This window comes from Diadema setosum, chromosome 1 (genome assembly GCF_964275005.1).
Source record: "Diadema setosum chromosome 1, eeDiaSeto1, whole genome shotgun sequence".
Taxonomy (NCBI): domain Eukaryota; kingdom Metazoa; phylum Echinodermata; class Echinoidea; order Diadematoida; family Diadematidae; genus Diadema; species Diadema setosum.
Genome location: NC_092685.1, coordinates 452,827 through 479,558, shown reverse-complemented (window position 1 = coordinate 479,558; position 26,732 = coordinate 452,827). Strand labels below are relative to the sequence as shown.

General features: G+C 37.0%; 1 protein-coding gene across 1 annotated transcript in view; it reads left to right on the top strand.

Annotated features, from left to right (window-relative positions):
• Positions 1-26,732, top strand: part of LOC140232650 (papilin-like) — a 170,188-nt gene that overhangs the window by 124,785 nt on the left and 18,671 nt on the right. The window contains exons 11-20 of the mRNA XM_072312755.1: positions 2,588-2,798; positions 5,367-5,534; positions 6,370-6,543; positions 7,915-8,100; positions 8,748-8,895; positions 16,334-16,439; positions 20,977-21,194; positions 25,057-25,245; positions 25,824-25,997; positions 26,501-26,701. Coding sequence (XP_072168856.1) covers positions 2,588-2,798; positions 5,367-5,534; positions 6,370-6,543; positions 7,915-8,100; positions 8,748-8,895; positions 16,334-16,439; positions 20,977-21,194; positions 25,057-25,245; positions 25,824-25,997; positions 26,501-26,701 — 1,775 coding nt within the window. The remainder of the gene's footprint in view (positions 1-2,587; positions 2,799-5,366; positions 5,535-6,369; positions 6,544-7,914; positions 8,101-8,747; positions 8,896-16,333; positions 16,440-20,976; positions 21,195-25,056; positions 25,246-25,823; positions 25,998-26,500; positions 26,702-26,732) is intronic.

The window sequence follows — 26,732 nt, the reverse complement described above, 5'->3', positions numbered from 1 at the left end:
CAACTTGTTATTGTGATTTAAATCTAAATGTTAAAGATGTGGATATCCCCCTGCCTCTTGAAAGAGGTAAGTCAAGTGCTCTTTCATCTTACTACCAAAATGATAATAATATGTTTGTTTTTTTTTTTTTCAATAAATCAGTTCCCTAGTGTGACATCATGAATTGCAATAGTCTTTTTATGTAGCAAATGGATTTCTCTATTATACCTCAAAATTAATGAGTTCGGAACAAATTGTCCCATTTTCCTCAAACCACTTGATGTGTACTTCAAATATTTCTGCATTCACTGAATCAAACCCATATATATATTTGGGGTAAATTCCCCTTTAAGACAGTGCTGTACAGGATATGTGAAACTAAATTGTTAGCACTAACTAGATTATGTTGTAGAGACACTTGAGGAAACACTAACTGAAGAATGCAGTGAAAATGAATCATTGTAGGCACTATGCCATACAACAATTTTTGCTGATATTCACCAGACACTACTGTCACATATAATAGTCATAAACTTATTGGGGAATGAGCCGATGCAATTTGATAGCAAGATAGACAGAATATAATGTTTTCTCAGATTTATCTTACCTATAAGGAAATACTTACTAATCCTCTAATCTCAGCATAAATGGTTGGAGCAGCCATTGCTTCATTTTTACAATTGTATCTCAACAAAAATTATATTGACATGTTTGTTAAATCATAGATCAGTAGTTGCAATCTTAGAAGGAGACAAACTGAAGAAAATTTGCACCTCAAAAATCACACCTTCAACCAACCTTTATACCTGACACTCTCATTCAAGAAAGCCAATGATACTCACAATTACGAGGCTAGATCTGCTGTTTCGGAGGGGCTGTTGGTACCTAGAGCCAAAACAATTCAAAAGACGACAAGCCTTCTCTCGAAACGAAGCTGTATTGGGTGGTAATGTACTAATATAACAGTTATCGGAAATACTGTATTATTTATAGACATGTTTTGAAGCCACATATTCTTTACGATTAAATATGTATTATTTCATTCTGCATGAACTAGTATGTGTTAGTTATGTTATATGATCTATAATTGTTTTTTAATATTATGCTGTTTTGATGTTTCTGACTACATGTGTGTATTGTCCATTATGCAGGGCATCCATAATCAACAGTGTACAACTTACTGAAGGAGACACCCTGTGAAAACAAGACAAATAAATAGATAGATAGATAAATAGATAAATAAACAAATAGATAGATAAATGAATAAGTATATAAATAAGTAAATAAATAAGTAAATATTTGACAGGCTAGCCTTCATCCATCTCTATGTATTGTCACACCTTAGCTGCCTGTCTGCCAGAAGCCTTAGGATCTCTGAGCCATAGGCCTATAGATAGATGGCAATGTGTGGCTACAACCCCCATTCAAAGCAAGATTAATCTCTCTCATCTAGATCTCTCCTTTGACTTCCTTGGCCAAAAGTAGGTTTCAGAGCCAATTATATGGCCATAAAAGTGTGTGAGCAGATAATGAACACAAAAGGGTTTAGACTTCAATTACCCCCATTCAAGCCATTGCTGAACAAATATGCCATTGACACTGGCTATTACGGTATAGCATGAGGTGAGATGATACCCTCATTATTGACTGTGAAACCTACCTTTGGCCTAAGAAAGTCAAAGGCGAGATCTGGATCAGAGAAGATTAAGCCTGCTTTAAGTAAGACTCTGGATACATGTTGTCATCTATCTATGCCTCAGTGATCCCAAAGCATCACCAGACAGGCAGTGAATGTGTAAAGTATTCACAGGGCTTGAGAAAATCTACTGCAGTTAGCTAGTCAAAGATAAAGGTTGGTTGAAGCTTAAATTTGTTGTGCTCTCCCAAACTGATGAATATTTCCTGTATTATGGGTCAACATGCTTTTTATAAGATAGGCTGTTATGTGAGATGCAATAAATCTGACAGATAGAAGGAGTGACTAATTAGTATGCCAGCATATTGTGCTCAACAAGACAAGACTCAACTCTACCATTACCGTTCCTGTAAAACGAGGAATGTTCGTGTGCATTTTAAATTCGCGAATTTCACGAGAGCCAAGATTCACGAAAGTAAAATGCACTTGAAAGTGCTTGTGTACATAATATGCATTGAATGTTGAGGCAACTCATGAAAATCTAATGCCACAAAAAATGCTGTTGGCTCCAATAAGCATAAATTTCATGCTGCAGTATGCGAAAATATCATGTTTTACAGTATTGCTGTGAAAGTCTTACTCTTAAATACAGGTGCTGTAAAAGTGGAAATTTGTGCGGTGTTGAGATTTTCACGCAATTCGCGCAACCAGAAACTAACGTGAAAATAAAAGCACACAAATATTTTTTCTTGTCGTATGTTCCAGTAGTGTATGTCTTGATTCCGTGGAATTAAAAATACATAAAACTCATCTTACCCGGTGGAGCACAAAGAAATAGTTGTGCGAAAATATCCACTTTTACAGTGGATGGATACAGAGATAGAAAGGGAGGGAATGAGTGGGTGTGTGTTTGAGTGTCTGAATTCATTTGTTTTCAATTCATGAAACTGTGTAATACTGCTTGTATTGCAGATGGTATATTGGCGACTGGAGCCCCTGCTCACAATCATGTGACCAAGGGTCACAGGTCAGACAAGTTTTCTGTCAGCAGGTGCTGGAAAATGGACGTCTGGAGCCCATTGAAGAGACGTACTGTCTGGCCATTCTAGGCTACAAACCAGATTACCAACAGGCCTGTACAGTACAACTCTGCCCTCGTTGGGTGGCCAGTGAATGGTCAGAGGTATGCACAGGTTTCGTTGAGTCATGTTTGTTAGCATTCCTGATTATTGCTCTGGATATACACTGTGTTCATGCTATGATTTTGAATAATCAGTTGTTTCAAACTTGACAACCAGTCTGAAGGTCCACAGAAATGCAACCAAAATTAGTGTGTGTGTTTGTTTTTTAATCCTAACAACCTGAAATATATAGTTGTATATGATGACATAAATGGTATCCCAGGGTACCAAATAAAAATCAGCCATTTTGTTGAATTATTTATTTTTTTTAAAAAGGTTGTACCCTTGGTGCCAAAAAGAGGAAATTATTTTGGTGCTGGAGCTAGCGCGCGCTAGCCACTGCACTGCACTGCACTAAAGCACACGCTAGTGGTATTGCAACTTCCATGCAAGCATAGTATAACATGCAGTGGCATGGGAATGCTATGTACACGCACACACAGTGGATGCATTTTTCTCTGGCTGTCCTCGAGTGGACATGAGGTGGCGCTACACAATGCGGTTACCCGGGGTACTACGGTACTCCGGCGTAACGCGTGATGCATCATATGATCCAACCCTATATTTACTGTGAGATCCCGGTTTCAGCAAGAAAATAAAAAAGAAGAAAATGTCAATGATTTGTCTAGAATTTCACAGTCACTAACTACTGCCTCTGAGTGTATTGTGGGTGTAGCTTGACACATATTGGCAATTTGACTGGTGGAGGATACACTGGTTTTGTTTGGTCATGTCCTAAAAATTGGGTGATAATTCATATTCACAGATGTCAAAATGACGGGTGCTGTTCGTTATTCCGAAGGTTCGCTATTCCGAAGGTTCGTTGTTCCGAAGGGTCGTTAATCCGAAACACGCAAATTCCCTATACCGGTACCTAGAGGTTCGTTAATCCGAAAATGAAAAGGGGTTCATTAATCCGAAAATGAAAAGGGGTTCGTTAATCCGAAAATTTGTGGCATTATTCCAAATTCGTTATTCCGAAGATCGGTTAATCCGAAAATGAAATTCGGAACAATGAACCTTCGGAATAACGAACCTTCGGAATAACGAGCTGTAACCAAAATGACAGTAACCAGCATGGATGATTGATTGCATATCAGTGTTTAAATATAAGATATTAATAATAATAATAATAATAGCTGCATGGTTTTTATATAGCGCATTTGCGCTGTACAGACTATTATTACCCCGGTCACTGGATACATTATTTCCAACCAGCACTAACAGTGCTCATTCTCCACTCCCTGGGGAGCATTCCAGCCAGTTGCAGCCATTTTACAGACGCGCACATGCTGATCAACCAACATAAGCTTTCTCATCCTACCGGGTACCCATTTGTACTCCTGGGTGGAGAGCAGCAATGTGGATAAAGTGCCTTGCTGAAGGGCGAACGTGTCGGGCTTGGCATGGGCTCGAACCCACGAACCATACCACGCTCATGTTGTTCACAGACGAGCGCTCTTATCCACTCAGCCATGACACCTTCACCATATTATTATATGATATTAGAATCTTTGTTGGTTGAAAATAAAATTCATAAATGTTTTATAGGGCGTTAAATTGTGTATGGGGTAATCATGAGTAGACAATTTACTGGTGAGACTCATATCAAAATTGTTTCTTGAGTTAGGATAAACACACAAACACACTGCTATAGCTTCTGACCACCCGAGCATTGAGAATTAAGGGTTTCTGGGACGAACACTGTACTATAGGGCTTTCTATAGCTCAGTCGGTAGAGCACCGGTCTAGCAATCCGGAGGTCTCGGGTTTGACTCCCGATGGAATCCCATTTTCTTTGCTCACTTTTCCACTAATAATATTCTGGTCAGTTTATTCTGTCTTTATTTGTTACAAATTCAAAAAGCTGCATCACTTCGGTGATCCCTCGTATTTATCCCCAAGTTGAATTATCCTTCGGGTTTATGCCAGGTTCAAGTGTGTGCGTGTGTGTCACACACAAACACACTGCTATAACTTCTGACCACCCGAGCATTGAGAATTAAGGGTTTCTGGGACGAACACTGTACTAGGGCTTTCTATAGCTCAGTCGGTAGAGCACCGGTCTAGCAATCCTGAGGTCTCGGGTTCGACTCCCGATGGAATCCCATTTTCTTTGCTCACTTTTCCACTAATTGAGTTAGGATAGTCTGACCGGTCTTGTGATGCACACAATTTGGTACATGTATTACCACACAGTGATTATGTAGGGAAAGTCTTGGGCATGTAGTATGATGAGGTCAAAGTCAAGTGAAAATGCTTAATCTCACTTTTTTTTCATATTTCTAAAGGGGCTCAAAGTATTGCCATGAAAATTGGTGAAAAATTACCAGATAGTGATTATTGCAAAAGCTGTAATTTCACATAGGCACCTACATATATTTTTGTGAATGAGGTTACAGACATTTTCTGCAAGAAGTTTTTGTGATTTGGCACTGCAAGGCTATCATAAGTGAACCAACCATCAACAATTCTTTACACTACTTTGTACTTCATTTCCAATCTAGTATACAGCGGTAGTAACCTGCTTTTGTACCTAACCTATTCAATTCTCACTGATCTCCTGACAGTGTTCTCGTGGCTGTGGTGAGGGGAGTCAGACCAGGAGTGTGCAGTGTGTAGCTGACTTACCGGAACCAGATGAGTCTTGTGTTGCTGAAGACAGACCCATTGAGGAACAGGACTGTAACTTGGGCCCTTGTGATGGCGTGGATTGGATCACCACAGAATGGACAGAGGCACAAACTCTTTTTTTCTTTCTCCAATCTCTTGATTATTGTTGACTTTTGTCTATCACAAGAGCATTGAAAAGCTTCTCAAAATATCCCCCAGCTAATGTAGCATAAATGAAACATCTTTCCATTTTATTAGACTATGTAGTCAGACCTCAGAATAAATGCTGCCATCCACCATCACTTGGAGCCTGTGGCTGGGAAATGAGTGTAGATGATAACAGAAAGATAAAGGACTTTGTAATAAAATATTGTCTAACAGAGGTAACCACCCTGCTCAAATTCCACAAAAAGTTGCAGATTTGGATTCTCTGAAATAAACCAAAATAGTCATTTGGTTTGACTGAGTCAAATGTTACCTTGAGAATCATCCTTTAACTACCTACTGTCAAAATTCGCCAGCTAAAAACTAAACTAAAATAGCAATATTAGCACTTATTCTCGAAGATATTTTTATGCACAGGCACTGCTTTCACTGTGAGAAATAGAACATGTTACAATGCTACAACTGCTGCACAGCTTGCCTGAGTGACCCCAATCTTTGCACCCTTTTTTCCCTTTTCTATAAAAATTGCACGTCATAGCTCTCTCTTATGTCAATGACATTTTGAATGGGTTAAGATGGTCCAATTTTAACAAGTTCTATATCATCCCAAAGCTTAGAGCTACTCTTTTATAGATAGACTAATAACTATATAGAAAAGTGTAAATTCATTTTTTTTTTGCCTGCTTTTTGTTAGTTTTGAGCTGGGTGGTCAGATATTTATGACAAGATGATGAGAACCAATCTCTGTTTTAGATATCTAGAGAAGAATTAATAATACTTGATTTCTCTCTGCAGTGCACAGGGTGGTGTGGACGTGGCATCCATTCTCGTCAACTCTTATGTTCCACAAGGAGTGGAACAATCTTTGACAAGGATCTATGTGAGATGAGTTTGATGCCAGATATGACAGGTTCCTGCTCCCTGTCAGATGACTGTGAGCCTCAATGGGTCGCTTCTCACTGGAGTCAGGTATGTTCAATGTCCTGGCTGGAATCTGGTACCTGGTACTCACTTTTTTCTGTTCTTTACATCTCCTACTGTTGTATGAAGTGTGCATGGAGCATGCGAATGATCATTCTTAAACTGTACCATTACTTATGGAGTGAACTACTGTCACTTTTCCTCCGTGATTAATATTCAATATTTAACTTATAATGCCTTTTTATTGGTATAGCAGTAGATGTGCCTGACATATGTTTCTCATTTTGTTAGCCAAGTTGGCATGGCAACACTATTGTATTGGCTGAAACCTTTCAGAACAAACTATTCCTAGTGAACTAAAATCAATATGAAACTTAGTTCACTTGATAATCTTGATATATATATATATATATATATATATATATATATATATATATGAACAAGACATATTTTTAAGTGTATTAAGTAAGGCATTGGTTGTCATGGTGACTATGACTTATTGCGTTGAACCTTGCAGAGCAATATAGTGTACAGGATGATCCAGTTATTGTGTAGCTGTACAAGAGATATACCTTTCGGGAATGTTGGGCAAAGTTTTACCATGGCAACTACTCACGTGGCTAAAACTCTCTCACAAAGCAAGCGATATGGGTATTTATCATTGTTAATGATAGAACTTTGTTGTTTCTTTTTGTTTTGGGTGGTGGTAGCAAGGAGGTTTGGATAGATAAAATGCAGCAAAGAAGATTGATTTCAAACTTGCTACTTCACTTCCTCTTTCAACATACACTCCTTGATCAAGGCTAGTCGGGTTTAACAATAGTGTCATAAGAAAAAATGTGCTAAGAACTAGACAAGGGTTTCTGCATGAATATAATATAAAAGAAGAAAGTGTACTCTGAATATAGGTTTACTTGAAATGAGATAGACCAACCAAACCCCATACTGCATATTCAAATAAAAAGTAGGGATAACTAGAGAAGCACTCTGAGAGCGCAGACCTCTGCCAAGCAGCTTATTTCCACCACTGATCTTGTTCTTCTATAGAGATCAGTGGTTTACACCCATACGTATCCATGCTGAAAATCGCCAGATTTCCCAGTATAGAAGGCTTTTTTTATGTCATCAACTTCCAGCTGCACGACGCACCTCGCAAAATCAGAAACTAAAGCACGCAAAGTTGGATATTGTAGAAAATGAATAATTCTTTTTTTAAGCAGGTGCTTCCTGCTCATTTTCTTATGCTGATTTTTTTTCCCTAAAAGAATACTAGGTTTACTCTAATTCCCCAAAGATTAGTAACAAGTCTGTTGTTTATTGTTTTTCAAACATGCGCTGCCCTAATTCCATGATTTTGAATGTCATATTCCTACCTTTTTGGCCAGTTATCTTTGATGATTACATTGTTCTTTGTGGCAGTGCTCTGCAACCTGTGGGGGCGGTATTCACTCTCGGATGGTTTTCTGTGCCGAAGTGCAAGGTGACTCCTATGTACAGATGTCAGACTCACAGTGTGATCCAGAAGCCAAGTTTACCACGGAAGAGATTTGCAATCCACAGTTGTGTTCAGAAGACTTCATTTGGTTTGTAGGACCATGGACAAGGGTGAGTTTGGACCATAGTTTATCAAAATTTGGGGAGAGACAAATATACATGTATGTGTGTATTTTTCAGCATTTGATATATTTTTATATATACAATGTATATATATATATATATCTCAGCAATATATCAGACACACATGTCAACAAAGGTGTTCTTGCATGCAGAAATGAAATGTGTGACATTGGTTGAATAACCTTAATTTGAATTGATGTTTGAACAAGAAACTCAAGTCATCTACTTGCATGCAAGATGGCTGCATAGTTACATGTATTTTGATGAAAAAAACAGAAAAGTTTGGTTTTGGAATGAGATATATCCTTGTTCTGTTAATGATAGAATATCAAAAGTGTAAAAACAGTGCAGTTTAATATTAATGATTTATGAATTGATGTGATGTTGTTAGAAGACACATTTATTGCTACAGAAGTGTAATTTAAAAAAGGCTAATTCAGTTAATGAGTCTGTTTTTACTGCTCTTCATATTTCATTTTGCACTTGGCTGAATTTTTCTTCCATTGCAAAACTGCTACGATGATGTCTTTTTTTGTTTTCTTTTTTCAAAAGCAACTTATGTAGGTCTTAATGTAACAACAGCTTCAGATCAGGTCAAGAGGTCAAGTATTGATACATGTTCCTCATTTATGCAGTGTTCAAGTCCCTGTGGAGGAGGAACGAGGACCAGAACATTGCTGTGCATGCTGGGAGAATCCCCACAGCTCCAGTCACTTTGTGATGCAAGCAAACAACCCAGTGCTGAGGAGCAATGCAACATAGAGCAGTGTATGCCAGATACGGGTATGTAAGGTATTAGGGCATGGATGGATGAAGACAAAACAGATCAATCTTCGTTTATTACACCTGTGGGTGATATAGATGGTTAGTGGAGCTTAAATTCAAAGGAGTTGTAGATTAAGTTAACGATGCTGATATTTGAATTTGCAATGATTTTTTTTTTTAACATACTTACATAAGTGTATAATGAATTTTTTTTTTTCATATTTCAGATTTATCTGAGATGTTCATAAGTTAAAAGTTATGGTGGTTTGCAGTATGCTGTATTTCACTAAAACAAATCTATTTACTTATCTTTATTGTTGAAAGAAAACATCAACCTGACCATGTTGTTCTGATATTTCCACCTCAGTTTAGTGGTTATTATACTGGTAACCAGCTTACTTCTCATGACCACATATTGTATTGCTGTACATTGATACAAAGGAGTTTTGGAGGGTGACTATTTCTTCACTGTCTGTAACAGCTTTAATGCTACATTTGGATAAATCTCTTTTTTTAGAATTGACCATAGCTGTATCCTGTTTACCAACATGCTATTCATTGCCATGATGACACACACTTTCTCTGCCTTCCTAGTATTCCTTTAAGATGAAAAGAATACTGACTGTCATCTACGTCCTACTGTAAAACCAGAAATCGTTGTGTGCCTGACCCTTGCACATATTTTGCAAGCAGCCAAGATTTGCAAAAGAAAAATGCACATCAGAGTTTCTTTGTACATAATGCATTGAATGCCTGTGAAAATTTGTGAAAGTTTAGTGCCACAAATGGCTTCTGGTTTTACCAAGAGTTAATTAATACTTGCATATAATACTCTCATATGAAAGACATATTTTGTTGTGACTCTGCCCAAGACATGTTTAAAACTTGGTGAATCAATGATGTTAGTTTCACAGAAAAGTAGTTCCTGTGGGCAAATTTGTGTATTTTTTTTGGTTTTGTTTTGTTGCATTGTCCACAGGACAAGAGGAGAGGACAAAACATGCAATGTAGTTTCAAAGCAGACATGAGCTTGAAGCAATGCCAATTCAAGTGACTTATTGACAATGAAAATCATGTGAGCTTTAAAGTTTTGATTGACAGAATACTTGATGGATCCTGAATTGAACTAGCACTCTTGTATTATTCATAGGAGCTGTGTATGTTTTATATGTATATCCTCTTTTCTTTTTAAAGAAATTTAGAATAGTTGTTGAGGTAGAGTGGTAGCATTTTGCAGTATGACATTATTGGTGTTCAGGCACAAAAGATGAAATCATAGTCAAAGCTTTTTGCTTTCTGTATAGTTTATTTATGGCTAGGGTTTAACTAAAGTGATGGAGACACAAAATTGTTTTAACCTTTTGGTCATTTCTAGAGTTTATGATGAAACAGTAGGTAATGGGCAGCATTCTATATTAGCATTCTTCTTGTTGTTGTTTTTTGACAGAATAATGTGAAAATATATTTTAACAGGGCATGTTGAGTTGAGGTGGAAAGGAAAGCTGCTGATTATATTTGTTCATTCTCTAACTTGACTGAGTGGAATGCTGACAGTTTCTGTCATTGAATGACACACAAAGTGTTTCCTAGTTTTAGAGACCAACACATGTGATAGAATGTTGTTGCAAATTCATCTATTTAACTTTATTTGATGAGAAACAGTTGATGTGATTACTGGCATAACTTGTGAGAATTTTAAGTGTCCACTCTGCAGAAACATTTAAAATCATTTGTCATAATTTAGAATAGATACCTTACACACATAGATCCCTGCATGTTAAGTGTCTCTAAAAATGCCAGAAATGTATAATCCTTGTGCATCCAACACATTGACCATTGTAAGCAAGATGCTCTTTCACTTGAAATGTTTGGAATGCCTGGCTATATGTTAACTCACCTGATGGCATAGCATACATGAATCACATAATCTCAGTTTACAAAAAAAAAAATCTTGTAGAGTGATACTGCAGCAAGTGTTCCAGCAATGTCTATTCATTATGTATTCTGTATACTACTGAGAAACAATAAAACAAAACAAAACAAAAATACCACTGATGCAATAGAACATGAAAACTACCCCAGAAATAAAGAATAGACAGATAGAGCACTTTACTTTCTATTTACGCCCATTTTTACTTAGATATTGCAGTAGCAAGCCATTTCATCCATCGTCACTTAGTTGTATAGAATGTAATTTTAATAATATATTCATAATGACTGACTGTAATCCAGATGATACTGTTGATACAAGGACAAGTTCAGATGGTGCTTGGAATGTATCAACAGCAAGAGAAACTTCCAATGTACATGGCTCATCTGAAACAACCATAACACCATCATTTCTGTCATCTGAGTCAGAGGAAGGGTCTGCTTCAGCCACTCAGTCTTCAACTACCGATCTATTTTATACGACACCTCCAAGGAATGTGGAAGTGCTTGATGAATCTCCTTCAACTCTTCCACTACTACCTTCAATATCTAATCAATTTGAACTTAATAGTTCTGTAGATGCTCTTGCAGTAAATGGAATGAAGTCAACTAGTGTTGCTAACCAATCTGCTTTGGATGTTGCAACTTTACCTTCGACATTATCCATGTCATCAACTACTTACAATACTGCTGGCTTACCTGGATCATGGATCAAACATGTGAATGTGACATCAATATTTGGCTCTAGCATCCCAACACGGCAACCTGTGACGCTAACAAGCACAAGCTCAGCCAGTAACAGTGATTATACACCCTATACATCTACAATTCCACATTCTGTGCCACAAAGTACAGTAACAAAGAAAAGTTACTCTGCAGTGAGTCTACAACAAGTACTACAGACCTCTTTCCCTAAAAGTGAGATCGTGGAAAGGAGTCCAGCATTGTCTCTGTCACCAAGTGTTGGTGACATTACTCCAGCTGCACAAAGCACTCACTACCTTGAACAGCTTTCTACTTCCACTACCACCAAAAGCACCTCTACAGAGGCATTACACATCAATGAGGATGGGACATCAGCAGCAATCACTGTTCCCATGACAACAACTTTGTCTCCTGTAGTGTCATCTGCCAGTTTACCAACCTCGTCAAAATCTTCTAAGGCCACCCATTTGCCTGCAGTATCCACCCGAAGAGTGAAATTCTCTCAAACGTCAACACCTCTATTCTTTTCTAGACCATCTACTGCAAGCCCTGACAAGACAACACATAGACCACATACATCTAACAATGCAAACGAAGATTTGGGTGAAGTGGTTGCTACTTTGTCACCCAAGACTTTGATTACTTCACTCTATTCTACCACCAAAATACCTGATCAAACTTTCAGGGTCACTCACTTGCCCTCATCTTCTACTATGGGTACAAAGTTGACATTGGAATATGACTTAATTGAGGCACATATTCCTAATCCATCAACATTTCCAACTGATTCAAGTGTTACCAGTATTACCAGTGGCCATCAACAGACACACACGGCAAGAAGTGAAGCAATCTTGCCAACAAAATTGCTTGTTGAACCAACCACACCTCCTGTCCCTCAGCAATACACTGCAATGGATACAGCTTCCAGCATGACTAGCACAACAGCAGCAGATCTCATTCGAACAAATCAGTCTAATGGTAAGAAAGAATTCTGCCACCTACTTGACAAGTGCAGCAAATAATCATTGCAAATAACATTGCAACATCTTCATAGCACATCATATCATCTGGCAAGTATGCAACTCTAGCATCAATTCAAGTCTGTTTATTTCCCTTTTTAGTTTTCAATTGCAGCATTCTCATTCAGTTTATTCTTGTCCATAGGAAGTTTTGTGTGGAGTGGTAAAAAAAAAAATTGACATTTTGATATACTGGAATATCTTTGGAGACTACTACATAGCAGTGTCTAAGTGCATAAAACAAATCATTACAATATGACAAAAGTATAAGAAAAACAAAGCATTATTTTCTTCTTGAATTTAATTTGAAACATAAGTGTAAATGCATGCATGCATGTGTAGATTTTGAGAAATCATGTTGTATGAAATAAAAAAGTTTGAAATTCATAAATATTTACCAGTCTGAAACAGTGTGTGTCTCCTTTCCCAGGGAGTTCAGTTTGTTCAACTCATGTAGTGGAATGCAATATCTTACTAGCAGCATTGACAAACAAACTCTTGCGCAAATGAAAGAAAGATATTATTCAGAGGGGTGAAGGTTCAGCTCTACAAATTTAATTTGTAGAGGGAGACAAATGGAAGAAACTCACACCTGAAACTCTTGCTTTTTTGACAAATAATAATTTTGTTTTTAACTCACCTGCATAATTAACCCACTGATGATCTAGATCAAAAAGCTACAGCAGCGTACACTACTATCAGGGATTCTTAGAATCACCCAGCTGTTTAATCGGCACAATTGATTTGTTGGTAATTAGGAAATAACAGATATCAGCTGCTTGCGTTTGGTTCGTGAAGGAAAACCCTAACATGCAGTATCATCTGCAGTCTGAGCAGTATATTCTCCCCCCCCCCCCCCATCTTGGAAAAGAAAGAGGTTGTAAAATGAAGTATCATTTTGCATGCTTTGTATGCACCATTGCCCTATTCATAAGTTACATAAACCCAAAGACATTTGTTGTCTTCGGAATATGTTTTGTTTTGTTTTGGTTTGCATGTTTGTGTTTTTTTTTTCAAAGGTTGGCATCCTTGTCGAACTCTTGAAACTTTCCTAATTAATGGTATAGCAAATGTTGATTTATTTGTAGCCGATTTATTTGTTGCAGAGTAGCCCTTTCAGTCTACCAACTTCTTTCCCTCTTTTCAAAGAGTCCCTGCATGCATAAATAAAAGTCACAAAGTGTGACATATTGCAAAGATAAATGTGAAATTGAAAAAAAACCCTCTAAATTATAACCAAAGTAACAAAGTAATAATTACAAAGTATTTCATTCAGTAAAGTGATATATAGTGTAATTTATGTAAAATAAGAATACTAAATTTTATTAGAATATTAGTAGCGCACATTGAATACATAAAATGAAAATGTGATATTATAATAAAATACCATCAGATTAAGTTTAGGTTCATAGGGTTTTAAGAATGTCACGTAAAGTTGATTTGTCAAATTTTCAGACTGTAGTAGTTTAAAAGTTTCCTAAACATATCAAAGCTTTGTAAGAAGTGATTATTCGTTGGTTATTGCTTCTAAAAATTTGATGACTGTGTGTGAAATGATCTATTGTAGGATTTTGTAATAGGTGTCTCAAAATAGAAAATATTATTTCTTTTGACAAAGATTTTATCTCTGTGGTGAATGGATATATTGTAAATATGATGGTGGTAGGTTATTCAAGATATTAAATAGACAATGAATTTTAACTGATTGCCAATCTAGCTAACATAAAATAAGTTTCCTTGGTGTACCAGATATCAACTTGGAGGGTTATTCTTGCAAACTGATTCTGAAACATGTGTCATTTGATCATGCTGCACTCAGCACAAATCCTAGATTGTGCAGCTATAATCAAAGTAGGACAATATCAGGCTATTACACACGCACACACACGTTCACTCATACAAACACACAGGTCAGGATTCTTCTTGGTAAGACCTTTCTGATGCATGCAATATACCATTTTGTGCCAGATATCAAATTGGTATGCCCAGTCCATTAATTCACAGTGTTGACCAAGATATTTGGGTTCATTGAACTTTACAAAACATTTGCCATCCATTATTAGGCATACGCTGTCATTCTTCACTTCACTTTGTTCCAATTACTAGGACTTTTGTTTTCTTTACAGTGAGTAAATGGTCTTTATCATGTGATCAGATGTTAACTTCCTGTATCTACCTCTCATATACATCAGATGATTAGGTTTCAGTGCAGGATTATTTTTGGAAGAAGTCAGTTTTGTTTTCCTTGTATTATGCGTCAGACCACAATATATAACTCAACGTTTTCTCAAGAAATATGTTGACATTTCATAAGAAGTGTGACAGTTGGGTTGTCGTAATATTCCTAAACACTTGTCAGTTTCCCCTGTATTTTGACTCGTAATCAAGTGATGGTTATCTCATTAGAAATTAATACCATTTTCAATGCATAGAGTGAAGTGCAACATATTACAAAGTGCTCTTTACTGTTACTCCTTATACATGTCTGACACATGCATGTGGTGTCAATCTCAGTTTGACTGTGATGTCTTGGGTCAGGTAAACAAGCTTTAATTCATTTTAATCTCCGTAAGACTCTGGTGGGTCATACAGTGGTTTGATGGTGGCTCATCACGATGATTGCAGATTAAAGGAAATGTGGAAGAAAAGGCAGGAATGTAGCAGGATCTTCACTTCTTGTATTCATGTCATGGTTACTTGAAAGCTTTCAGTAAAATATTTTATGAAAGATGAGAAACAGTTGCGCCATGCATAGTATCACTGCATATTTCCACGCTCTACTCCATAACGATTTTCCACCATCCTTATTATGAGACAGTTCATTTTGAATCACAGCTTTATACATAATTTGATATAATATACTTGCAATTCAGTAATTTCACTTGCTTCATAACAGACCTTAGTTTTATGAACAGTTGTAGTGTAGTTTTGTCTCATAGAATACTTTCCATTACTATTCAACAAACTAACACCTTGGCATGCTGCTGAGGTACATAGCAGTGAAGTAGTACTTTTGTTTCCAAATATTTAATGTTCTGTAGAATTCACATGCCTTTATGATTTGGAATGCTGCAATGTCTTTGCATTTACATTGTGATGGTGTAGTTCAGCAAGGGGAGGGGGGAGGGGAACTATAACTTGATTGCTTTCAATTGGTGATGCATACCCAGAAGTGACCATTATCTGACAATTTGACAAGTTGACTTCTCAAGAATGTTCCTTAACTACACAGCTGACTTACTGGTAATAACACATAAAGATCATACAAAACTTAATTTGTGTCAATGTAATGGTTATCATTTGGAATAATTAAACATTCTGTGCCTTCAGTGATTTGTGATCACACTCCCTTTTGATTGTTTTGTAAGGATGAAGATGAAAACAAATATTATGTCATATAGAAACAAATATAGTGAAACAATTATGTATTCAACCAGTTGTGATGGTAGGCAACTAAAGATGTGTGTGATTGTCGCAAACCCTTTCAAAGGATACTGTGTAAAGTGATATCAGAGTTGCTATGAATCATACTGAAATGCTGTGTTTTTGGAAATGTTTGTAGCATAATGTAACATTGGATATGGGTTGAGATAATGGAATCTAAATTAAAAGAGTTCAATTATGATTGAATCACTTCAGATGGACATATAAATCCTGAAGAGCCTCTGCTTATAACTATGCCAAAATGTGTATTGAATATTTGTTTTTGACAGCATTCTAATGATTATGTTTTACCTTTGGATCCCTCTTCTGTTTGTTTCTTATTCATGTATCCCTGGAAACACTGATTGTGATTATATTAGCGATACTGCAAGACACATCCAATGGAGTAGGTTGTGAGGAGAGTGAGTTTGGATGTTGTCCCGATGGAATCACTTCTGCAGGAGGTCCATTCCAGCAGGGTTGTAGGTGAGTTGAGTGGAACCAGCCAGCAAGGTGCCCACTATACTTCTCTCCTCTCAACTCTGCTATCATTCTAATGTCAGTATAATCTCTGCAAATATGTACCATCACACCTGAATTATCTTACATCTTTGCCATTTTTCCTGTTTAACTTCAGAACTTCATATTTGTTCATTTTTATGTGTCACATGACTGAGACTTAATTCTACCACATATTCTCAGTCATCACATGTGGCTTTTGCATAACAGTATATTCATGGCCTGAACAGAGGATATTCTCAGCTTCTTTAATTCTACAATAATTTTCCATTACTAATAAAAGTGCATTCTCTAACAGTAGTGTAGAAATGCTGCTGCAATAAATTCTTTCTCTTCCATATTATGTGTCTCACATGTGCTTTTTTCGAGCCCACTGGAGGTGTGGGGAGACTGAGGGATCGCCTGCAGCATCTCTCCGTCCGTCGTCCATCCATAACGCTACAAAAACTTGAATAACTCTCTAATGAGGACTTCAATTTCAATCAAACTTGGAGGGAAGAGTGGTTATGCAAAGTTACACATTATACCAAACATGAAGTACACCTCAAGGTCAAAGTCACAGACAGGGGTCAATGAACTTATGGGCCCAATGTTAAGTTTTTACGGTGCGTTTCAATTATGGCTCATAACTTTTGATGTATAGGGGGGTTCACATGTATACCAAGTAGCGGGATACAAATCTCGAGATTTGCATCGCGATTGGTATCTCGAGTTTTTTGCACTTGTGGACAGAAAAAACCCGAAAATTAGCGCGATAAGCATCGCGATGCTAATCCCAAGAAATCTTGTGCTAGTTCCTCAGTTAGCGGGATAATTCGCCCCACGCCGGTACGTGTGAACGGTCGGGATTAGAATCTCGAGTTTTTATATCCTATCATACAATGCGCACATCACAGCAGCGAGGCCTCTGAGAAGAGGTCCTTCACCTCTTTGGCGCACCACAACAACAGCGCGCGAACCACACCACTGAAGCGCAAAAAACAATGGACAAAGGGAAGTGCGCGTAGGCAGTGATAGGGAAGGGCGCTGTATGACCCAGTTTGCAGGCTTTGCTGTTATCTCGATCGGCAATTAGTGGGATAATTCTGTACGTGTGGACGCTTGCAAAAAACTTGAGATTCCGAGCGCGATCGCTATCCCGCTAATTTGGCGCGTGTGAACGGTTGCCAAAAATCTCGAGATATGGAGCGCGATCGTCATCCCGCTATTTTGTACGTGTGAACCGGGCTTAAATGTCTGTTTGTGACCAAACATGGATGGTTGATGTCCCTTGGGAAGTTGGAGGTCACCATAAGGTCAAAGGTCACTGGCAGGGGTCAACAAACTTTTAGGGCCCAATGTGAACTTTTTATGGCGCGTTTCGATTATGGCACATAACTTTTGTTTCCTATGTCCGTTTGTGACCAAACTTGGATGGTAGATGTCCCTTGGGGAGTTGAAGATCATCACAAGGTCAAAGGTCACAGACAGGGGTCAACGAACTTTTAGGGCCCAATGTTAAGATTTTACGGTGCGTTTCAATGATGGCTCATAACTTTTGATCCCTATGTCCGTTTGTGACCACACTTGGATGGTAGATGTCCCTTGGGGAGTTGAAGATCATCACAAGGTCAACGGTCACAGACAGGGGTCAACGAACTTTTAGGACCCAATGTTATTTTTTTACGGCGCATTTGTGACCAAACTTAGCTGGTAAAGGTCCCTTGGGGAGTTGAAGGTCACCACAAGGTCAGAGGTCATAGGCGGGTTGAGTGAAAATGTAAAGATCTTACGTTTTTCTCCTGTTTCAGATATGGCCCGAGATATCTTCATTTAAATTTAGAACATATACATCTATAACTGCCTGACAATGATTCTCATGGGTAGTTTTGGGTCATGAGGTCATAAGTCATAGGTCAGGGTCATAGATGGGTTAAATTGCTATGATTGCACTGCATAGTGGTGAAATTATGCTTTATTTCCTTACAGAGAGGTATGCCTTAGAAATAATGTATACACTTTATAAACTTGTTCATGTATATACTGCACACAGTGATTTTGTGGGGAAAGATTTGGCCAAGGGGTTTAAAGTCGAGAGATAAATAAAAGGCTAAAATTTTACTATTTTTGTCCATATTTTGAAAATGGCTCAAAGTATTGTCATGAAAATTGGCATAAAAAGAAAGCGATTATTTGACAATCATTTTATGAGACCATTGTCTCACATCATTAAAGGACAAGTTCACCTTCATAGACATGTGGGTTGAGTGAATGCAGCAGTATCAGTAGAACACATCAATGAGAGTTTGAGGAAAATCGGACAATCCGTTCAAAAGTTATGAATTTTTTAAGTTTCTGCTCAGTCACGGCTGGATGAGAAGACTACTATAGCTTGTGATGTCATATGAGTACAACTATATAAAGAAAGTATATAGAAAATTCAAGATATTCTCATCACTTTTCTCACATAATAAAAGAACACTCGACTTCCCTCTTTCAGATGTCAGGGGAAATGATATTACCCCTAACATAAGTCAGTAACGTGTCGAAGAAATGTGCACTTTATTCAAAAAGTCAAGTTTTGTGAAATTCTCTTTTAACTTTCCTTATATGGTTGTACGCATGTGACATCATACACTGTAGTAGTCTTCTCCTCCAGCAGTGATTGCACAGATACTTTAAAAATTCATAACTTTTGAATGGATTGTCGGATTTTCCCCAAACTTTCACTGATGTGTTCTACTAATATTGTTGCCTTCACTCAATCCACATGTATATGAAGGTGAAGTTGTCCTTTAAGATGTTCTGTGAATGTATTAGGAGAAATAGTGCACAAAAGCTGAGGCAGTAGTCATGGTGACATTTCTGGTTTTTATGTGTGATTAGTATAAAATTATATTTTTAATTTTCATACATTCCCACCATTTCATATGTATGTGTGTATGCTGCATTACTGTACATATGTATGTGTGGTTGTGGATGCATATAGTGTAGGTCTACACCTTTCTCTATGCTTTTGCCTTCATTGCAACTTGCTGGTTAATACATTATTATTCCTTTTCCAAATCTATATATGCTACTACTAACTACTTCTCCTATACACATTCAAGGTACATGCATTTCATACTCATAAACAATGAGTGTATGTGTGTCTGTGTGTATGAATGTGTACATTTATCCATGCTTTGCTAATTGCGCCTTTCATGCCATGTTCATCAAATCACACTCAAATATCAAACTAACGGCTTCCATTTATCTCCTGTATGTTTGAAATCTCCTGAACTTTCAGCAATGTAAGTTGATATTCCTTTTTCTCTCATTTCTTCATTTACACATTGAATTTTTTCAATTTCTTTTATATCTATGGCTATAATAAATAATAGAGTTGTATCACATCTTAATTTCATTACAATAAAGCCTTGAATGGCCAGTTTGTGGTTGTCTCGCATGGAGGCTTTCACATTCCATAAAACTTACAGAATCTTTGTGCAAATTGTCCACAAGGTGTGGAAAGGGTTCTAAAATGTGCACCTCCTTAGACCAAGTCTAGGCATGATTAAACTATCTACAGTTCTAGAAATGTATATTTGCAACCTGTATATGACTACACTTTTATAGAGCCTTTGTATTAATGTAACATATTAGTTGTGATCATTGTAAACATGTTTTTTTTTTCTGATGTTTTAATGTTGTCTATTAGGGGTACCAGAGTCAAACTGATAGAAATTGTGCTATTGATGTAAATTATATGCTGTATCATTTCTCCCTGTAATTAATTAACATTACATAACTACCTATTTCTGAGCTTTTCCAGTTGCTGAGGACATGAAAGGGATCGTATAGTATTGGTTGAGATGAGGATTCAGCTTTTAACCTTTTACACAATACTTAAAAAACTCTTTAGAAATGTTAATGAGTATACAATTCTAAGAGGAACTTTTAGTGTATTTGATGAAAATTGGTTTGGAAATCGCTGAGATGTTAAAAACAAAGTTAAAGAAAGTGATCCTAATAAATGGTAGGTCCCACCTTTTAATAGGATTGCTTTGTTTTTGATATCTCAGTCATTTCAAATTCAATTTTCATCAAATACACTTTGAATTCCTCTTAGAGTCATATGCTCTTTCATATTTCATAAGATGTTCCTCATTATTTCACAAAAATGTTGAAAAACTGAAGCCCCATCTCAACAAAAACAACTTTAACAGTATACCTGTACTTCAGACTCTGATCAATGTCACTGATACTGTTGTGCTACCGAGATACAATTACTGCGAGTTACTAGATATAAAATGATATAAACGTTGAGTTACTTGTACATTTTTGCTATTATTTTTTTCATAGGTATCAATGATAAGGGCTGTAGTCACTAATTCAGTGACACATGGCTTCTTTACACATATGTTTGTAGTACGTAGATGGAGAATTACATTTATAGACTACGTATTGTGTATTCTCCATGATGTAATTGCACTCAGATGTATGAACTCATATGTGAAATGAATGGTTTTCCTTGAATCCCCAGTGACTGTGAAGAGACGATCTTTAAGTGCTGCCCAGATGGTATCACTCCAGCCAAAGGAGAGAATTTTGAGGGTTGCAGAGATATTTCCAACCAGGAGCTGACTGTAGAGGAAACCCAGACTGTTGGCTGTGAATTGTCTGAATTTGGGTGCTGCCCTAACCAGGAAGATGCAGCCACAGGACCCAATAATGAAGGCTGCCCCCAAGAAGACTCACAAGGTACAGTGGAGAATCCACCATTAGATGACTAGTTCAGAGAAAGACTTGAGTTATTTGCCAAAAGATGGGCACAATATCTGCCTGGGGATCAAAACCGGACATTGTAAAAGAAAGATACTGTGACTTCATACTCATTATGGGCACTTTGCTACTTATGATACCAGCCATCATCACATATTGTATTACCATGATGTACATTCCGTTTGAACAAAGGCATGTTATTGTTAACAGTATTACTGAGCGGGCTTCCTATAATTACAACTTAATCAAATCTGGTTGAATTAGACCTACCGAATGCTTGTGAAAAGCTTAAGGTGCGATCACACATCGCCGGTTTAGATGGCGGTTCGGCAAATTGCCGTGCTCCGCCAAAGACCATGTTCACACCGTACACAAACCCCGGTCAGCCGTCACTCATCCGCCATAAACCCCAAGAACCACAAGAAAAATTAAATATGTTTAATTTTTCGTGGCAGTCTTGGCGGTTTGAAATGGACCGTGTTCAAAATGGCATCCAACATGTGAAGAATGGTTCCTCCGTGTTTGCACCGCAAGATCCGTGATAATACCGTGTCAACACCGCCATAACTTCTCATGCAAAAACAAATGTAGAACTTAAAAGAGAATAATGCCTCTGGCGACACTTCGTGGCGGAGCAATAAAAAATGGGGGGAAAAAAAGCAAAGATGAACCCATAATATTAGATGGGTAAATATTGTATTGAATACTAAAGTTTCATTACTTTTTATTTTTAACACATAGAGTAAAACAGAAAATTTAATATTCAAAAAGTTGATAGGCTTGTTGAATAGTAGCCTACATGAGTTACTTTAAAAGGCGTGTGCATAATTTTGTTTAAGCTTGATACCTTAAAAGATGGCCAGCTACGCGAACCTGTAAGTTATACACAGAAGACTTATGTAAATATGTTGGGTTCTGCTTTCGTGATTATGTATGCCTTTTTGTAAGAGTACTTGTTGAAAAAGACATGTTGAAACTGAAGAGAGTAGGAGGAAAAGCAATGTTGAAACTTGAAAAAAAAACCCACCATTATTATGTTACATGAACCTGTAAATAAACAGGAAACTAATGTAAATACTATATTCTTCTTTGATATGTATGTCTTTTTATTGACTGTTGCCAGAGATATGTGAAAACTTAATTAAGAAAATGGGGAAAAAGAGATGTTGAAACAAGCAAGTACTTCTACATCACTTGATATAAATAAACCTTAAATGAACAGGAAATGTTGGATTCTGCTTTGACATGTATGTCTTTTAATAACAGGTTAAAAGTTAAAAGAGAGAGAGAGAGAAAAAAGCATGTTGAAACTTGAAGACAATTGCTTATTGCATCACTTATGTCAATCTGTAAATACACAGGTTGTTACAATAATTCGCAATTTCTTTTGAAATTCTCTTTTATTACCTAACAAACCAAAACCTCCCTGTTGTAACCCATTGAAGACGAGTGAAAGGGCTCTGATTGCATCCAACTACAAGCTTACATGAGTAGGAGATTATTGGGAAGTTCATTCTGTTCCACCATGGAAGGAGATAAATTATATTTTGCAAGGATTTACTTTGAGTGAAAGCAATAAAAGACAAATAAGTAAAATATGAGGAAAATGAAGACAAACAGGAAAGAGCTGCAGAACTTGTAGCTCAAGCAGTCAGAATTTGATATCTTGGTATTTTAACTGTGAGTGATTTCTGTTTGTATGCAAACTATTTACACCCCCGCCACACCTAGTGTGAAGGGGGTATATACTGTAGGAATCACCGTGATGTTGGTCGGGCGGGTGGGCGGTCGGTCAGTCGGTCGGTCGGTCGGTCTGTTGCAAAATCTTGCGTCGCGAACTCCTCCTACAGTTTTGAAGCAATTTAAATGAAACTTAGGGTAAATGATGATATTTAGGTATAGATGTGCAAGACATGTTTTTTTTTTTTTGTGTTTGTCGGACAATGCGATGCCATGGTAACCATAATTTTACCAAAACCTTGTGGATTGAATAACTTCCATAGTATTTAAGCAATCAATTTCAAAATTGGTATCTATGATGATCTATAGGTGTAGTTATGCAAGACACTCTTTGTGTTTGTACTTGACAAAGTGTTGCCACGGTAACCGCATGTTTTCTTCAAAATCTTGTGGAGTGAACAACTTCCACAGTTTTGAAGCAATTGAAGCAAATCAAATTTGGTAGGCATTATGGCCTTGAGGCATAGATGTGGAACACATAATTTTTGTGTCTGTCGGACAAAGCGTTGCCTTGGTAACCATAATTTTACCAAAACCTTGTGGATTGAATAACTTCCACATCATTCAAGCAATTAAGGTCAAATTTAGTATGTATGATGATCGGGAGGTGTAGTTATGCAAGACACGTGTTAATATAAGAAAAATGTGTTGCCATGGTAACCACTCATTTTTGTATCAAAATAAACCATTCAAGCTATGAAGGTGAACTTTGGTGTGTATGATGCTCTTTAAGTGTAGTTTTGCAAAATGTCCTTTGTATTTGTATCGGACAATGCATTGCCATGGTAACCGCATTTTTTTTTTTTTAAATCCTGTGGAGTGAAATTCTTCCACAGTTTTCAAGCAATTGAAACCAAATTTGGTAGGCATTATGGCCCTGAGGTATAGATGTGGAACACATAATTTTTGTGTTTGTGGTCACACAAACAGTTGCCATGGTAACCACAATTTTACCAAAACCTTGCAGATCGAATAACTTTTCATCATTCAAGCAATTAAAGTCAAATTAAGTATGTATCATGATCTAGAAGTGTAATTTTGCAAGACACCAATGTGTTAGTTTAAGGAAAATGTGTTGCCATGGTAACCACTCATTTTTGCATCAAAATAAACCATTCAAGCTGTGAAGGTCAAATTTGGTGTGTATGATGGTCTTTAAGTGTAGTGATGCTGGGGGAAAGCATGTTTCCATTTGCTGTAAGTTTTATACTCAGTGTCAACTCTGTAATTGTACAGTAAACTAAAATTATTCTGTTTCCAATTCGACAAATGTACAAACTTGGTATTAACGTCATTGCCCTCATGACATCACATACTATAAAGCAACACAAGGGGCAGGGATAATTCTAGTTTGCATTTGTTTCTTTTGTGTGTGTGTTTGTGTGCCTGACTTTGCATATGTACTGTGTGGGCATGATATCCTAATAAAGTCACAAAGTCAAGAGGGATTTAACAATATTATGTCTGAAGCTAAATATCTAACTTTATTTTGAAGCTAAAACCTGCTAGTTTTATGAAGTTTGACTTTCAAACTTTATAAGACTATAAGATATGGATCACATAACAATATTATGTATGTATGTGGGACCTTTGTCTATTGGCTTATGTGGCATCTGTGGAGTGTATTACAGGTGAAAACTATGATAGGATTAATTATGACAAATTATATCCTGTCCTCCTGCAACACCCTTTGTCATTTTTAATTTCATCACACACAATTTATCATGTGAAAATGATAAAGACATTGAGGCATCAAAGGATTATGTCCAGTAGGAATCATGAAAGTCATAAGTAATTTTGTTTCCAACCACAGAAGTCAAGTAATTGATTGTTTGGTTCTCCTATATTTTGTTGATTTTAAATACACAATCATACTGATCATTAAGACTGTATCTTCAAACTATCAATCTTACATGTCATTATCATGTGCATCTCATTATGACAAAACCTTATCTATTGACATTTTGTGTAAAATTTGTCATTTGTATAGGTATTTTGAACATGCCATGTTCTGATTCCAATTGCCTATTTCTTTCACTTTTTTTGAAGTGATTTACACTATTTCAATGTGTCCCTCCCCCCCCCCCCCCCCCCCATGCAGATATATGTTCCCTTCCTCGAGACCCAGGAATCTGCCGTGCTTGGGTTGTCAAGTATTTCTTTGATACCAACTACGGGCAGTGTATCCAGTTCTGGTATGGTGGTTGTGGAGGAAATGCAAATCTCTTTGACACCTTAGATGACTGTAAGAATGAGTGTGTTGGAGAAGATACTCAACTCCCACAGGAAGGTGAGGTTGAAATATCAATCTGGTTCTTTTAAATGATCTATTAAAAAGTGTTTCCTCCGTGATTTCATACGTATCCTACCCAATTTCCCCCAAATATAGCCACAAAGTAATATAGAGGAGATCAGAGCACTCATTGTTAGATGCATTTTCGAGATTAAAGTACAGTACTGTACATTGTTTACTGTAGATGCCTTTGCAGATACCTTTAAAGGTAACAATTTTTTTATTTATTTATGTACTCATTTCATCTCTTTTTTTTCGCTGGCTGTCCCAGTTGTGTTCACATTTAGCTCATGAGGGAGAACCACAGGCAATTAAACCTTTTGATCACTTCAAAATTATGATGAAATTGTAACCAAAATTGACAAGAATCATTAAAAGTAGACAGATTTGAATGCATTGTATAAGCTAATGCAGATGTAGCTGGTGTAGAAGAGAATTATTCAAAGAAGAATATGTGAAACAAAGCTTTGCTCAAAGACTGATACTCTTGATAAACATTATGAATTAGGTATTATATTCAACTTTGGTCATGGATATAACTCATTACCACACTTTGTCTTAATTGAACCAAACAGAAATGTGTATTCTGCCAGCCAGCAGTGGACCTTGTAAAGGAAAGTTTGAGAGCTTTTTCTACAATCCGAAATCAGGCAGCTGTGAGACATTTGTATATGGTGGTTGCCGTGGCAACCAGAATCGCTTTAGGACACATACAGACTGTGAGATTGCCTGTGGAACCTTTACTGCAGGTGAGAATAGTTTGATATTATGATGTATAGCTATTTTGATGGTTATTTTTTCAGTTCTTTCTGAATGGGAAAAACAACAATCTGTATAAGAAACAGGTTTTGTAAACAGTACAGTGTTATAGATTGGGTATGATAATACTTGTAGTAATGATATGAATCTTCCGAATCAGATGTACCTATCCAACTAAGTGGTACAGAATTGTAACTCTGGTAATGTTCATCTGGAGAAAAGGAACTGTGAAGTTCAAGTTTGTTGAAATGCACTTACCAACTCTTTATTCTGTGCACACAAAAAATGATTTGCAAATTCCATGGCAACCACCTTGAAGGAATTATCAAACTATCTCTAATCATAGTATACCGGTACTCATCAAGTATATACCTGTCTTGATTATATCAAAGTACCAGTATTATTCATGTCAGGTTTGAAAAGTTCTTGTTGGGTATTCATGTTCATTCAATGTGCAAATGCTTAAAAAGGTGTGAATTTCTACCTTGCATAGATCCCTGCGGTCTGCAGCCGGATTACGGTGGTTGCCGTGACTCCCAAGTCAGGTGGTTCTTTAACCCAAACTCTCGTATGTGTGAGGACTTTGAGTATTCTGGTTGTCTTGGTAACCAGAATCGCTTTCTCGACAAATGGACATGCGAGGAGCGATGTAATGTCAATGTGATTGGCTCTTTACCACTCATATCCAAGTATGGTGAGTGATTTAGGATGATTGTCACATTGGG